The following is a 14,902-nucleotide window of genomic DNA, read 5'->3' as shown; positions in this document are numbered from 1 at the left end:
ACAGGCCAATTTCTCTAACTAGTGTGTGTAGTAAAACACTGGAGCACATTGTATACAGTTCCCTAATAAAACATCTAGAAAACAATAATTTTTTTAGCAAATATCAGCATGGTTTTAGGTCTGGTCGTTCTTGTTCGACCCAGCTCCTAGAATTCAGCCACGATCTTTTTCATTCATTCGATCTCGGTGTACAGACTGACTGTATATTTCTAGATTTTAGAAAGGCATTTGATTCTGTTCCCCATGTTTTACTGTTGTATAAGCTATCATCCCTCGGTATCTCTCCTTCATTGCTTGATTGGATTAAATGTTATCTACAAGAACGCAAGCAACGTGTTGTAGTTAATGGCTCACAATCTGATTATGTTGATGTTACATCGGGAGTTCCCCAGGGATCTGTTTTAGGGCCATTGCTGTTTTTGGTCTACATTAATGACATTGCTCAGGTTGTGTCATGCAAAGTGCGTCTGTATGCGGATGATTGTGTGATTTATCACTCCATTAGGTCTGCCACTGACCACGAGTATCTGCAACGCAATTTGGACTGTATAACACGCTGGTGCGTTAGGTGGCAAATGTCTTTAAACCCCAGTAAGTGTCAGTACGTGTCCTTTACACGTAAACAAAATCCACATCTATTTCATTATACATTAGACAATGTCCAGCTATTGCGAGTAACTCAGTATAAGTATCTTGGTGTTTATTTTTCATCGAATTTAACTTGGACTAAGCACGCTGAATATGTTACAGCGAAAGCCTGTAAAATGCTAAATTTTGTTAAACGCAACTTCCGGCTAGCTCCTCCCAAAATTAAAGAACTACTTTATTTTTCGAACGTAAGACCCATATTAGAGTATGCCTGTATGGCCTGGGACCCGCAAACCAAAACTCTGTCTAATATGCTCGAGCATGTACAAAACCGCGCAGCCCGTTTTGTCTGTAATAACTATGACTTTACTTCTAGTATTTCAGCACTTAAGGATAACTTGGGGTGGGAATTATTAAGCACACGCAGACAAAACATGAGGTTGGAAATGCTTTTTAAAATTTATTTCGGCCTGGTTAAAATAGATAGAGAAACTTACCTTTTACCTCCTCATTTCTTGTCTCACAGAAGTGACCACTATTTAAAAATAAGAGAACTTATTTGTAGAACAAACGTGTTCAAGCATTCTTTTTTTCCACACACAATATCACAGTGGAATCAGCTACCGCAAGAAATTGCTGATTGTCACACTGAAGCATCATTCAGAGCATTTCTGCTGAGCATATAGTGGCGTGAATTTTTTCTATTGTTGTGTTATTTTTGTTTGACCAGTTCTGTATTTTGTCGAGCTTATGTACACTGTATATTCCCCCCCCCTGCAATAATGCCTTCGGGCGCTGCAGGTACTTGAAATAAATAAATAAATAAATAAATAAATAAATAAATAAATAAATAAATAAATAAATAAATAAATAAATAAATAAATAAATAAATAAATAAAGGGGACATTCTGAATACCAGGCTTGTTTGGGTGAAACGCACAAATATACGGAACCTGTGAATAAATTATGTGCTCTGTGAGTTTAATGCAAAAGACAGGTAGTAGAGATGAACGCTAGATGCATTCCAAAAACGATAGACGTTTCTTTCTAATTTCAGCAACTTTAAGCAATAGCGGTAGCATTACAGTTTAAATTTATTGCCATATTCTGTTGAAAGTGATTGTTTGAAAATGTGCATGAGCATGACATTTAGCTTGTATGTTATGTAAGCGGTGAGAGTGAGCAACATTGCAATAAGGAAAAACAAGGACAGCACAAAAACAAATTGCCACAAATCACCAAATCCCCTACACCTTGTGTAATCGCCATAATGAGGGTGTACTTTGTACAAAAATACATAAACCATTTTACGCACAATTTTATTGAAAAGCCACTGGCACTACGGTCGACATACATTTGGGCTTGTGGAACAGAAACTTTTGTGTCACATAAAAATGTTTCATTTGAGAGTCGGATTGCTTCGTAAGCGTCGTTTCTTCAACTGTTGCACGACATAAAATGTCAACTGAACGAAATTGGCTGCTTAAGTGTGGATCTGATACCTAGAGTCCCATGATATTGTAGACCGCAAATGCTTGGACACATAGAAAGTGTTGCTATTTTGAACTTTCTTCCTGGATGGACGTAAGGGTTAAAAGCGCGATCTGACTAAGGGAGTATTGATGGTGAAAACCCAAACCAATGCTAGTATTTAATTAGAAATTTAATTCTATGTTAAGCAAAGTAATGCTCGAAAGAAAAAAAATCTAAAATCAGAGCGGCAGATCCGAACACGTTCGTGGGAAATTGTAATGAGAAATTATGAGTCGCAGTCGTCTCTTCTTTAAAAATGTATAATAGATCACGCCAGATTATCACCCGTACTAGCTTAGTTTCGAGAACATAAAACGCAAAACACTATACCGTTTTATTAGAGCATTTGGACGATCTATGTAGATCACATGCAAAACAGTTTTGCCAAGCTGCACACGTGTTTGCGAGTGCAGGCTTAATAGAGCGTTCCGCATGGCGAAGGAATGGTCAATTATGATAATTAATATTTGCCATCCCCCTTGAGAAGGGGTGGTGGGAAATGATCACATAGCCGGCTTAATTCATTTAGGCATACATATTTTTCATGCCAGGATTTTCGCATACACAATAATCTTCATTCATTCTCTCCCTGAAGACTTCTCTATCTGCATTTTACTCCTACCTATGCCTGTAATGGATACACTTGTATGAATGTCTTTCCTGCTATTTTTAAGCATGAAGTGCCTTTAGTTCGTTATCTGCGCGACCTTCAAGAGACCCTGAGCGAAAATCCAGAGCCGTTATTCAGGCACCCAAGACGAGAATTCGGGTGCCCAAATCGAGAACATCCGGGAATCTTTGCTAGAGAAAAAGAAGATCATCCGGGCAACTTGTGATGCCTTAAGAAGATGCTTCTATTGCCAACCCCTTCAACACGACCGCATTACATGCGTTAGTTACTGCCCAAACAAGTTAGAAAAAATGATTGTTCCTATTTCTTTTTCATGTTTCTTTCCAATACCACTCAAGCTTTAACTTCTTGTACGCCAAACTTTAATTTGTCCTTTCACATAGCGACGTTCAAAAGGCAGATACAGTCCCATACACTTGATTCTCATATCTTGGCGATGAGACGCGGTTGTCTGTGCTTTTTTCAACACCAGCGGTACTTGAGTTCTGCGGCGTGCGTTTTGCGCTGCCCACTTCGAGAAGTTACGCCATGCTGCTAATCCAGGCCGGCTGCGTCCGGCGCACAGCAGATTGTTATGAGATTGTTATGGTGGTTGCGACACGATCGTGTGCAATCGTCGTAATTACTCGAACTGTTCACGAAGCTATAAATTCTAGAACAATTCACAAATTTATTTCTTCCCTTCCACTTTGTGTGAATCTTCACTGGCTTTTTTGTTTCCATTCTTTGCATCAATGTCGCTGTCTGTGTCTTTGTCACCTTCTTTCTGGTCACTGCTGGCTGTCTATGCACACTATCAATTAGCCTGTATATATTCGGTAACATTCTTGACCTCTTCCTCTACTCCATGTCCACGTTTTTCAGCTACAGATACATCCACACTTTAACCACCGATTTATTCTGATCCACATTGCAAAGTCTCTATTCAAAACTAATTGTGCTGTGCTCTGGTCTGACTTCAAAATTGGCCCAATCCATCTCATCCTTCCCTGCCTGAGTTGTGGTTACACTTTGAGATCCCAAAGACAACTGGTCTACCTATCTTTGGGTAACTTCGAACCCCGTTCACATGCCCACGCCAATCGGCTTGATGCCATTAGACGTTGCTGCATGGCATGCACGTATATGCACGCAAACAATGCATGTAACGAACGCCATGGCTTAAGAGGAAGCTTTAGCTCGGGTGCTCCTATCTAAATACATGTAAAAGGAGAATTCGTTTATCTCGGCAACCACTGCACCAAATTTGACTGGGTTTGTTGCATTTAAAAGAAAACTTAAAATCTAGTGACTGGAGGTTTCGAATTCTTGAGTTAGGTCGTAAACGTTTTATTAAAAAATGGCAAATATCGAACATTTTCAAAAAGCGAAACTGTCAAGTTTACAACATTGTAACTCAACAACAAAAACGATAATTCGATTCTGTGAATTGCATGTAACAGTACATCTAAAGCGGACAAAATTGATATGTTGCATAATAAAATAAAAGCTTAGTATTATGGAAATGCAGCTTTTGCAGAACCCTTGTAACCAACGTACCATATTCACGTAAGATGTAAAATGGCATATCAAATTTGTTCGCTTTGAATGATCTAATGGATGCTGTTTACAGAACCGCGATATCTCTTCTTGATGCAGAGCTATGAATTCGTAAACTTTGTACTTCTATTTTTTTTCAAACGTTTGAGTATTTGAAAATCTTTTTAAGAAAAATTAGGACATAAATCGAATTTCCAACCAACCAACTAGAATTACAACCATGACTAGAATTTAACTTTCTCTATGAAATGAAACAAATTTCGTTAAAATCGGCCAAAGGGTTAACTCAGAAAAATCGTTTTTGCGTTTTCCATGCATTTGAATAGGCCGCGTCGGAGTTGGGCCCGAGCTAAAGCTTTCTCTTGCACTCTTGCGACCGTTACCAGGGCGTCTACGATGGTCCGACGCGCCGATCACAATGGCCATGCCGTTAGCGAAGCTTATTATACTTATCGCTCAAGGTGACGCTAACTTCCCAAAAGGCTGAAGCCTCGCATATGACATGTCCAGTTGAGCAGAACGTGTCACGGCCCGTTAAACTAAAAGTATTCCGGGGCGCTTGCTTTGGACCGTACGCAAAGTATTGTATACTAGGTAGCCCTGTGGCCGCGCATGCTCAAACTAAAATTGTAAAATGACAATAGAGTACCCGATACTGCGTTTTCATGTAGTGATCGGATAAACGAAAGTCGATTTTCACATTTATTGTTTGCTGCCACGACCAAGAGCCAACAACAAAGCCGAATAATGTCGAATTAGGCAGCCTCGGCCCACCCATTTTACGTGAAGTTAACAAGCGTATATGCAAAATAGTGTGAGTACGTAAAACGCAAAGCGCTTCGTAGTGCATGTGGCTTTCGGCACAAATATTGTTTGCGCGCGCGAAGGTTCTGCGCACGCTACAATAAAAATGTGCACTAATTGCGTCGCAAGTGCAATCTAATTATGTGACACTCTTTAGCTATAAGAACGGCGACGGCATTTTTACTTAGATTTCAAATAAAGTAGGTGGTTCTTGCATGGACCAATTACTTGATTGCAGTGTTATTACGCTGAAAAACGACCACTGCAAAAAGCGACCAATTGTGCGCATAGTATAGATGCCATAGTATATGAGAACAAGAATGGTACCATATAGTGCCAAAAAGTGTTGCGAGGGAAAAAACGTTCTTGTCCACCTCAAATGAACTATAGCTTCCCGATCGAAACAAATTATTGAGTAGCCGTGATTCAACAGAGGGATTGAAATTTCAAGCCAGCCTAAATGCCTAGTTTTAGTTCGCTTAGTAATCAGTGATATTGCGGCACGAATGATTTTCTTTATGTACGTTTTACTTAAATGACACTTGCAATCATTGTTGTTATAAGGAATGGTTCAACTAGCTCAAATTACTATGCGTATTCACAACAATATAAATGAGACAATAAGGACTATGTAATTTTATGTCATGAGGTCTCCTAATCATATGTCCTGCCGTGCAACGTATGTGTTCCACAGTTGCAGTGCCGTTTATACTCCCAGAGTGCTAGCTTCATTGTTCAACGTTAGCTCGACTTCACCCCATGCACGTTCATAACGTATGCCTATTTGTGAGACACATATATATCCCATCACTGGCGCATATATGTGCGTCAGTGATGCGAATCAAAACATTTGTGTATCCAATGCCTTTGCATTCCTGGCCATCGCCACACTACTATTCCTTCTTTTCCTAGTACAAGTTAGACACGTCTGCTGAATTCCAAACGCTCTAAACGAGAGCTCACTTGTTTAGAATAATTGCTGACTTCCTCGATTGGCCAAAAGATTCAGAGAAGCAACATGACGATATGGTTCGGGCAGCGAATTGATGTAGCTGTTGTTCTCGGTGAGATCAAGAGAAGGCACGGAGCGAGGTATAGAATATACTCGGAACAACGCAAACTGTCGTCTAATTAGAGTGACAAAGCTCGGCCCATGGCAAGCAAATAAAATGCAGTAAATATGGCAGATAACCGACAGGTCGGCGGAATTAAAGAGTATCTGGAATTTCGTGGAATCGACCGGCGGAAGATTCAGAGAAGTTGAGATCTGTGGCTGTAACATTCAACTTACATTTGAAATGAAATACACTCATCTTGCTGGCGAAGCACTCCGTTGGAATTAACCGCATATCAAATGCTTACTTAGAAAATAGTTTATTTAGTAGGTTCCCGTGTGCGTAACCTATATGGGGTTCCCAGAAGGTGTCATAGAGTGTAAACTTATTTATTTCGCTAAATTCAAGAGGCACTGTCTCGATCCTAAGCATGAAATCGTATTAGGCCATTTTTAATCTTCAGGATTCCAGAATGAGGGATTTTTATCGATAAATTTGGGCAGCCAATACCTTGAAGTGCAATCGTCTTGCAAACAGTGTATTCTCGAAACGCGGTAATTCATAGAAAGTATTTGTGTACAAGGTGTATGATTGAACATGGGCAAAAGTTTTTACTATTTTTTTCTGTAGATAGAGCCATAAACCCTACTTCATTATTACGCATGCCATATTGGTGGACTCATAAATAATTTTGGCAAGCTGGGCTTCTTTAAGTCGACTCAATGTGTGCTACAAGAGTGTTTTTTGAATTCACCCCCATCGTAGTAGGGATATCACGGCTGCGATAGAATCTGCATAATTGAGCTCAGCCCTGCAAAACCATAGCCTGTGCGCTGCGTTGGCAGGTAATTCTACATATAATTTGTCGAGGAAATGTGAAATTTCTGTACTCAAACTGCTTGTGCACCGTTCTAACAACAAAGACCACTTTAAAAGATCTCTTGCTATCCAAAGAAATTTTTTATGACACCAAGGTTATCACTTCCAGTTGCCAATCTCACCCGCAAATCAAAGGCAGAAACGCTGTGTTGGAAGAGCGAATCGCTTCAAGTACGTGTACAAGATACGTGAGTAAAATTCTTCGTACAATTTTCACACTGTTGTAGTTATCCGTTCATCTAGAAGCTGAAATACTTCACAATTGAAAATAAGATTTCATTAATCGAGTACCAATAATTCATCAAAAGAAGATCATTAGTATAGATAGGGCGCTCGTTTAGTTTAACGCTCTTCCACGCAAACGAAACAGGATATTATTTCCAAGGCTCTTGCGAAGTTAAATGTATGTGGAAGAACTACTACCTTTGTACACTTGCTTCACAAAGTGGTTAAAAGCATTATATAGGGGCAGAGTAATTTCAGGAATTTAAGGAATTTCATGAACGACATTTGCCTTACAATGTGTGAATTTATTTCCTTGCTGAGTTGTGCACTGCGGCAACCTCTCTTTGTCATTGCACAAATTTTGACCAGGCTTTTGTGTCAAAAATGAAGAAAGAAAGAAAAAGAAGAAAGAAAAGAGAAAGGAAAGGAAGAAAAGAAGAAATACACATAAAAAATTAAAAGGGGGTGAAACATTTATGACATGAACAATACCTTCAAGAAACTCCATCGCTGCGTCATTCAAAAACATGGATGACTTGCTCAGGCAATTCTCCGCTGACATAATAAAGAAAGGCTTCTACGATTTGTCGCTCACCCCTGCTGTTGCTTTCCTCCGAAACTTGGTCTCGTGAAATCTTGGCTTGCAGCCGCACATCTTGCAATGCTGAGCCCGAAACGTACATTGCGATTATGGTCCCTGGCTTGCTCGTTGAAACATCTCCCCGTTTGACCTATGTACCAGGAACTGCAACCCAATGGAGTTTCATAAACGACATTTGCCATACAGTCTGTGAATTTATTTCCATGCTGAGTAGTGCATTGCGGCAACGTCTCTTTGTTTGTCATCGCACAAATTATTGACAACATATAGGGCACCGAAAATATAATCGGAGCCACTTCCTTCGAACGAACTTGTTCATTCTGTGTGACAGTTAGGAATATACAGAATCATCTGCAACGGAGTTTTTTGCCTATCTGGCTTACTTTTCGGATCAGGGTTCTTAATCTTTCGAAGCAATGCTTCTGAAACCGCAGTAATTAAAATCGATGAGTAACCGGGTTCTTTTAGCTGCGTCACCTGATGGAGGCCGAAGCTCTCGCTAATTACGTGGAAAGCGGTGTTCATTAGGGCTTAATGGAGGCAATTCATCACAAGGATGGTATTAAACCACGTTATTGCAACACCCGTCAAATAAAATGCGACGTGTGTCAATATCTGGGTGTCGGTCGACCAATTGAACGAACTCACAGGGTCATAGTTGTCGAGATATTCGTCGACGTCATCACTGTGGAGTTACTCAAATAGAGGGGGTCGCGTTGAGGGCTGGTCACAGCCAGAGAGGGCGCCCCGGGTGAAGTCATCATTGGTGGAGGCTTTGAAGCACCGGAACAGCCAGGGTTGGAAGTGTCTATTCTTGTAGGGGTAGGCGTGTGCAGGCGAAGACCGGAGCGTAGCTCCAGGGAGGACGAGAACGGGAGAGCACCTTGACGTCTTGACGTATCTCCACCATATATAAAGCCGAGGCCGATGAAGCTGCCAGGTGCTTTTTTATTCCAAAAAAGGAAACACGCCAGCTCATGCGCTATATCAGGGATGATGATGCCTACGTACATATGAAAGGGATGAAGCACATTAATAGTGCTTATAGTCACACGTGGACTTGCTTATCTTTTACGGGTTAGCTCTTTTCACCGTCCAACGAAAGCTACTTTTCAGCGTGGGATGCGTCCGCATCTATTTGAAGCTTCGCGAATGGTTTTGATGGTTCTCTTGTCGCCGAAGCTTGTCTGATCTGACTGCATGTACGAGGCGAATTGTGGAGAACCTTCGGGAAGACACGTGGGCACCACCAATTACCATGGAACCTTCGATCACTCGTGTATAAAAGCTGCCGCACATGACCGGCAGATGGAATTTTCGACGACAGCCGACTATGTTTGCCACTGTCGACGTTCTTTGGGGGCACGAGTTCGCCCAATGAAGCACTAGTGTCGCCATTTCCAGTTTTGCGGCTTTCTTCACCGTTACTACTACGCAACATCTCGTGGAAGTGCTAGTATGTGCATGTACCGAACGCCCCGGCAAAGCCGCAACCCAAGCTCGAAACCCGAGGACAACACCACCGTCGCCAAGGGCCAGTAAGCTAGCCGTAGGCAGCAATGACTGCTATCGGAATACAGATCTCTTCCCGAGAAGACCAGAGGGCGCAATCCTAAGTTAGCAACCCCAATGGCTACCCCAGCGTCCCACATTTTGTTGAACCAACCTCGGGATCGACCAACCTTCCATGGATCATCGTCCGAAGACCCAGAAACCTGGCAGGAGACCTATGAACGAATTGCAACTTTCAGCGACTGGGACCCTAAGGACAGCTGCGGCGTGCTTCGCTTCGCCTTAGAAGACGTCGCCGGAACGCGGTTTTTGAACGACAAGTCGGCCCTGACAACGTGGGACCTGTTCCGTACCGGGTTCCTGCGGACCTTTACGAGGGTCGTACGCGAGGAAAGGGCTGAAACTACGCTAAAAGTCCGAGAACTACCCAACGAGAAAACAGCTATCTTCACCGAGAAGATAACGCGCCTTTCACGCCACGCTGACCTGGACATGCCTGATGAGAAGAAAATTTTGTTCCTCATGCCTAGGAAAAAGCAAGAGCTATTTGCCGGATTCATACACAACCCGCTCAATAACATTGCTGAATTTGTTTCTGAAGCAAGAGCCACTGAGCTCTTGCTTCAGAAATAGCTTTGTTTGCCGCAAGATGGCTCTGCGTTTCCGCCAAAGTGGCGAAATTCTTCGTCGAGAACATGCGGCTGCGACATGGCGTCACACATGTCCTCATAACCGACAGAGGAACGGCCTTTACGGCGCAACTCACCCAAGCCATTCAGCAATGCAGCCAGACAAGCCACAAAAGGACAACTGCTTACCACCCGCAGAAGAATGTTCTTGCGGAACACCTGAATCAGACCCTCGTCGATATGCTTCGAACGTACGCCGACGTCGAACACAAGGCCTGGAATGCCCTCCTGCCGTACGTAACCCTGGTTTACAACACCGCGGTGCAAGAAAGAACACAGATCACACCGTTAACGCTCGTTTACGGCGGGAACTCGATGATGAAGCTCGACTCCATGCTGCCGCACATAACCGACGAAGAGAATCTTGACGTCGCCACCTTTCTCGAGTGCACCGAAGAAGCGCGACAGCTCGCCAGCCGCCGGCCGCCAGCCGGCGGATCTAGAACCAGCAGAGGACCGACAGCCGACTAACAACTCACAGAGACGCTACGTCGAGTACCAGCGCGGCGACTATGTTTGGCTGTGGACTTCAATGCGCCGACAAAGACTCAGCGAGTAGCTTTTACACCTCTCTTTCGGACCCTACAAGATCATCCGATGCATTGGGGCACTGGAATATGAGGTTATGCCTGACGGCATTTCGCTATTACAGTGGCGCCGCTCACGACCTGAAGTAGTCCTTGTTGTGCGATTTAAGCCGTTCTACCAGTGCTAACGAGCTTTGGGACTTTGAATAGCTGAACTTTGCACTTTTTTGGACTGTGTTACTTTGGACTTTGTTACATTCTTTGTGCTACTTTTGTTTAAACTAGTGTCTTTTTGTGTTTCGCTCGCCGGTTCGTAGCATCGAAACTATGCTTTTTTAGAGGGGGTCATTGACACGTTGATGTGTTTATCGTTTACGGGTGAACGCTCCGCATCATCTTACGAATGTTTTCGCTCAGTGCGGGGCGCCGCCGTATGTATAGGAAGTGTCTCGAATGTTATCAATAGTTCTCTGGACACCGAAGCTTGTGTAATCCTGATTGCATGTGTGACGCGAATTGTGTAGAACTTTCGGGAAGATACGCGGGCGCCGCCAATTACTCTGGAATCTTCGATAAATTATGTATAAAATCCGACGCGCTTCACCGGCAGATCTAATTTTCGGCTATCGCCGACAATATTTGCCGCTGTCACCACTCTTTGAGTGCAGCCTGTTTTTGAGAGCACAAGTTCGCCCAAGAAAACGCCAGTTTCGTCATTCCGTCACTCCTACGTGACAATAGTATGACGCCCTTATCGCTGATTAGGCTTACGTTAAGTTTGCAAAGTGTCCACTTCAGCTTGAAATTAGTGCAACCATTACCACCCAACCAGCAAATCGCCGTGGAGTGATCAGAGCATGAAGAGGCCTGCACTTCCCATAAAAGATGCCAGTTCAGGAGTGCTGAAGAAACACGTATGAGGCGTAGACGAGCATGGGAACGCCCCTGTTAATGTGTGCACAGTAGGAACTACCCACAGAAACTTACGTATTAATAAGGCCTGCATTATCAGTGATGCATTTTAGTACTTCAGCACTCCCGTCCACCTGCAAACTGACTCAGCACGGTCAGATAGATTTCATACACAGATTAAGGCTACCATAAGAACGTCACAGCGATCGCAATCTAGTAGGCTAGCCCTAAGTTCAAAAAACTTAATTCGATTACATTCATCATTAAAAGCACAAACATTAACCACACGCAACGGTACACCATGCAAATGAATATCAAAACTTATGAATTGGCTGCCTGTGAACATTATAGATAACATCAGAAAAAGGAAGCTTTCCCCTCAAAAGCAGAAGACAACCATCCGAACGACCAATAAAGTCCTATACGCAAGCAATGTTATCCGTGACAAAAAGCTGCAGGGCGTTGCTGTTCATCTCAATGCTCCCTACCATAGTCTCCTGCATGGCGACAGATGTAAAAGCGGCCATGAGATAGTAATCGGCCCAGCTTTACCTGCTGCTGTAGCGATCTCAGCCCTCCTACATTCAAAGTTGCAAGGCTCAGTTGCTTTGGCAGCACCATGGTGACTGACAATGCCATGGGCATGCTGCTTCGACGTTAGCGACTCCTCTCGAGGGGTGAAACATGGGCTTCTTCTCCTCGACCAACGAGAGACTCCCATCTTCTTAGTTGTTATACGATGAGGTCGTTACAAGAAAATGTCGCTGCTTTGCGTCGTTTCCCTCACCTTGTCTCATACAGCGTACGGTGCTTTGATACTGCACCAGTACCAGGCACACCTGAAGCAAGATGCTCGCTAGGCTTTGTCCTTGCACTCAAGAACGAACGCGCAAAGCGCTATATACACAGCGCCTACATGCAAATTCGAAGCATATCAAATACACATATTCTAATGGCCCGATTGTCAGAAACGGGTAATACATTTTCAACAAATTTCAGAGATATTCTGCAATGCACTTCAGCTCTACTCACATGCAAAATCCTGATTTTGTCTCCCAAGGAAATCCTCTCTCAGTGGGTGGTGGTTCTCTTATTAGTGAACCATTTAGCGAATAGGAAGTAGAACTTCTCATTGATAAGTTACCCCTTCCCAAAACGCGGGGTCCTGATGAAATTTTCCGTGAAATTTATAAAGCCCTCAAATTTATATTAAACACTGTTTTACTTAAAGTACTTAGAGCTAGCTTTGATGACGAATGCTTACTATGATCATTTACGAAAAGTCATAATATTTTAACTTCTAGAAGTAGCGACAAAAAAGTCACAGTTACGTTTAACTTCCTGAACACGAGTGACATGCAAGTGTATGGGTTCTATAGCTCCCACGACGCTATTGACCCGCGGTGCGTCTAAAGGCCTACACTGTCAGCATAGCAGATGGTATTCAAGACAGGACTCACGCGGCCGCGCCATACGCTGCAGCTGCTGGAGTTGAACGACACCTTGTAAACACTCGCTTACTAACTACATAAACTGGCATATTGGGAGCTCGCCCAGGCAAACATGAACATTTCACGTTCGATGACTGCGGACATTCGCTGTGAAAACACTGGCGGGGGGAATCGCGGCAGCAGCAGCGAGCGCAATGACCTTCGGGCTGTTTAATGCTGCAACGCAAACTCATTGGTGGGAACACAGTGCACGCAAAGCTACGAGCCATCGGCTCACCCACAATGCGCCCCAAAAGGGGATCGCTTTCAAGATAAAGCCCGCGTGACCGCACGTGGCCGAAGTACAACGCAACCCCCTCCCCTCCCCCCTCGGGTGTCATGCGCGTGTAGGAGAAATACGGGGTGCTTCCTCCCAAGCGCTCACGAGATTGAGCCGCCATCGCCGGCTCACCGTCGCACCATACAGAAAAAATTTGAAGAAAAGGCCACGCTCGGTGAGCACGGGCAAGAGGAAATACGTCATGCTAGTATATTGTCGACAGTTGGCTGTCGTGATAATCTGAAAAAAAAAGAGTGTCAACTGAAATTAGCATTGTTTGATTTTTTATTGTTTCCGGGAAAACTAAAAATATTTGCGCTAAGTAAAGTTACATTATAGGGAAAAAATTCAACAAGGGGGGACACGGTAAAAACTGGCAACAGAAAATAGATCACGCTATCATATACTCGTTTGCTGCCCTGAGCATCGGAAAAACAAGAACGTGAAATGATGTTAGCAGGCATTGTTTTACTTATTTTATTGTTTCCCGGAAAACTAAAAAAATTGGCGTATAAAAAAGAAGATATTTTGTGACTTGCGTCGTCACCTAGCAACAGGCCGATGATGCGCCAGATGCGTGCGTCATACGTCAGGCACGCCGCCGAACCGAGAGAGGCCGGCTGGGACCTGTCCACCTGTTTTCCTTTTTTTTGCATTTAGAGTGGTTTGTTGCGCTCCCTGCGTATTCTTGCGTTTCTTCTGCACTTCAGCACGGCACCACTACATTATTCGACTACGGCAAGGTGAGAAATTTTGACAGCCTGCGACAAGTTTAGAGCAATTGGGCTTACCGTAAAGAACCGAGACTTCTCACGCAGTTAGTGAAAAACCGCCCAGACGTTTTGGCACAGTTCAGTTATTGGCCAGTACTGGGAGATGTTTGCTACTCTTTCAGTGAGTCCCAGATTATTGTATGTAGTTTCGGTACCATTTGTGCGAACTCGCTGCGCTTGGTGTGGTGAGGCAGTTAGCGAAACTCTTCCGCCGTGTGACGAAGGTTCGCATGTACAGAACCTTTGCTCTTCACACACTTGTCCTGTGTTGCGCTGTTCCTGTTTTTATTCTAAAGATGAACCAACCAGCCCAATTGAAGAACACTGCTACTGGTACAAGTTCGTGACGCTTTCTATGACCCCGAGCGTAAATGTAATTAATTTCGTTAATTTTTGGTATACGCTTGAGGCACTCTTGCCGCGCCTGTCGTTGTGATGCAGTTAGCGAAAAGCAGCTCGGCCATGTGCCGCAGTTTTTTTTCTGTAGAGTGAATTTTAGTGGGACAAGCTTGGGACGCTTTTTATGGCCTTGCAACAAATACCGTCTTTCGGTGCTCACGCTGGTCGAAAACGCGATGAGCAATTGGGAAGAGTGATAACACTGGAGTGTGTTGCTTCCACTGGCAGAATGCGCAAAAGATAACGCCAAGGAGCTCAAACACCAGGAAATCCGTCTTCTTAACCACTGAAAACAGGCTTTGCATCCATGTATTTGTCTTGAGTGCGAGTAGAAAAAATTCTGCGAGCGTCTAGCATGGTCTCGTTGAGAGCCTATGCTCCGGCCACCTTGGTCTATACGTAGCGTACTATCGCGTCAATTGAAGCAACTCTGCAGTCGCCCGTGCATTTGTGCTTAAAGTGTAG

The 14,902-nt window shown here is 43.6% G+C and overlaps 1 protein-coding gene across 8 annotated transcripts in view; it reads left to right on the top strand.

Annotated features, from left to right (window-relative positions):
* The window catches only part of LOC135904224 (uncharacterized), a 107,277-nt gene that overhangs the window by 17,062 nt on the left and 75,313 nt on the right, over positions 1-14,902 (top strand). For all 8 annotated transcript variants that reach the window (XR_010565047.2, XR_010565046.2, XR_010565050.1 and 5 more), the window contains one exon: positions 7,139-7,217. Coding sequence is in view for 2 of the 8 variants with exons in the window: in XM_070527903.1 (XP_070384004.1) it covers positions 7,139-7,217 (79 nt within the window). In the remaining 6 variants the exon portion in view is untranslated. The remainder of the gene's footprint in view (positions 1-7,138; positions 7,218-14,902) is intronic.

This window comes from Dermacentor albipictus, chromosome 10 (assembly GCF_038994185.2).
Source record: "Dermacentor albipictus isolate Rhodes 1998 colony chromosome 10, USDA_Dalb.pri_finalv2, whole genome shotgun sequence".
Lineage (NCBI taxonomy): Eukaryota > Metazoa > Arthropoda > Arachnida > Ixodida > Ixodidae > Dermacentor > Dermacentor albipictus.
This window is presented reverse-complemented; position numbering and strand designations above follow the sequence as displayed.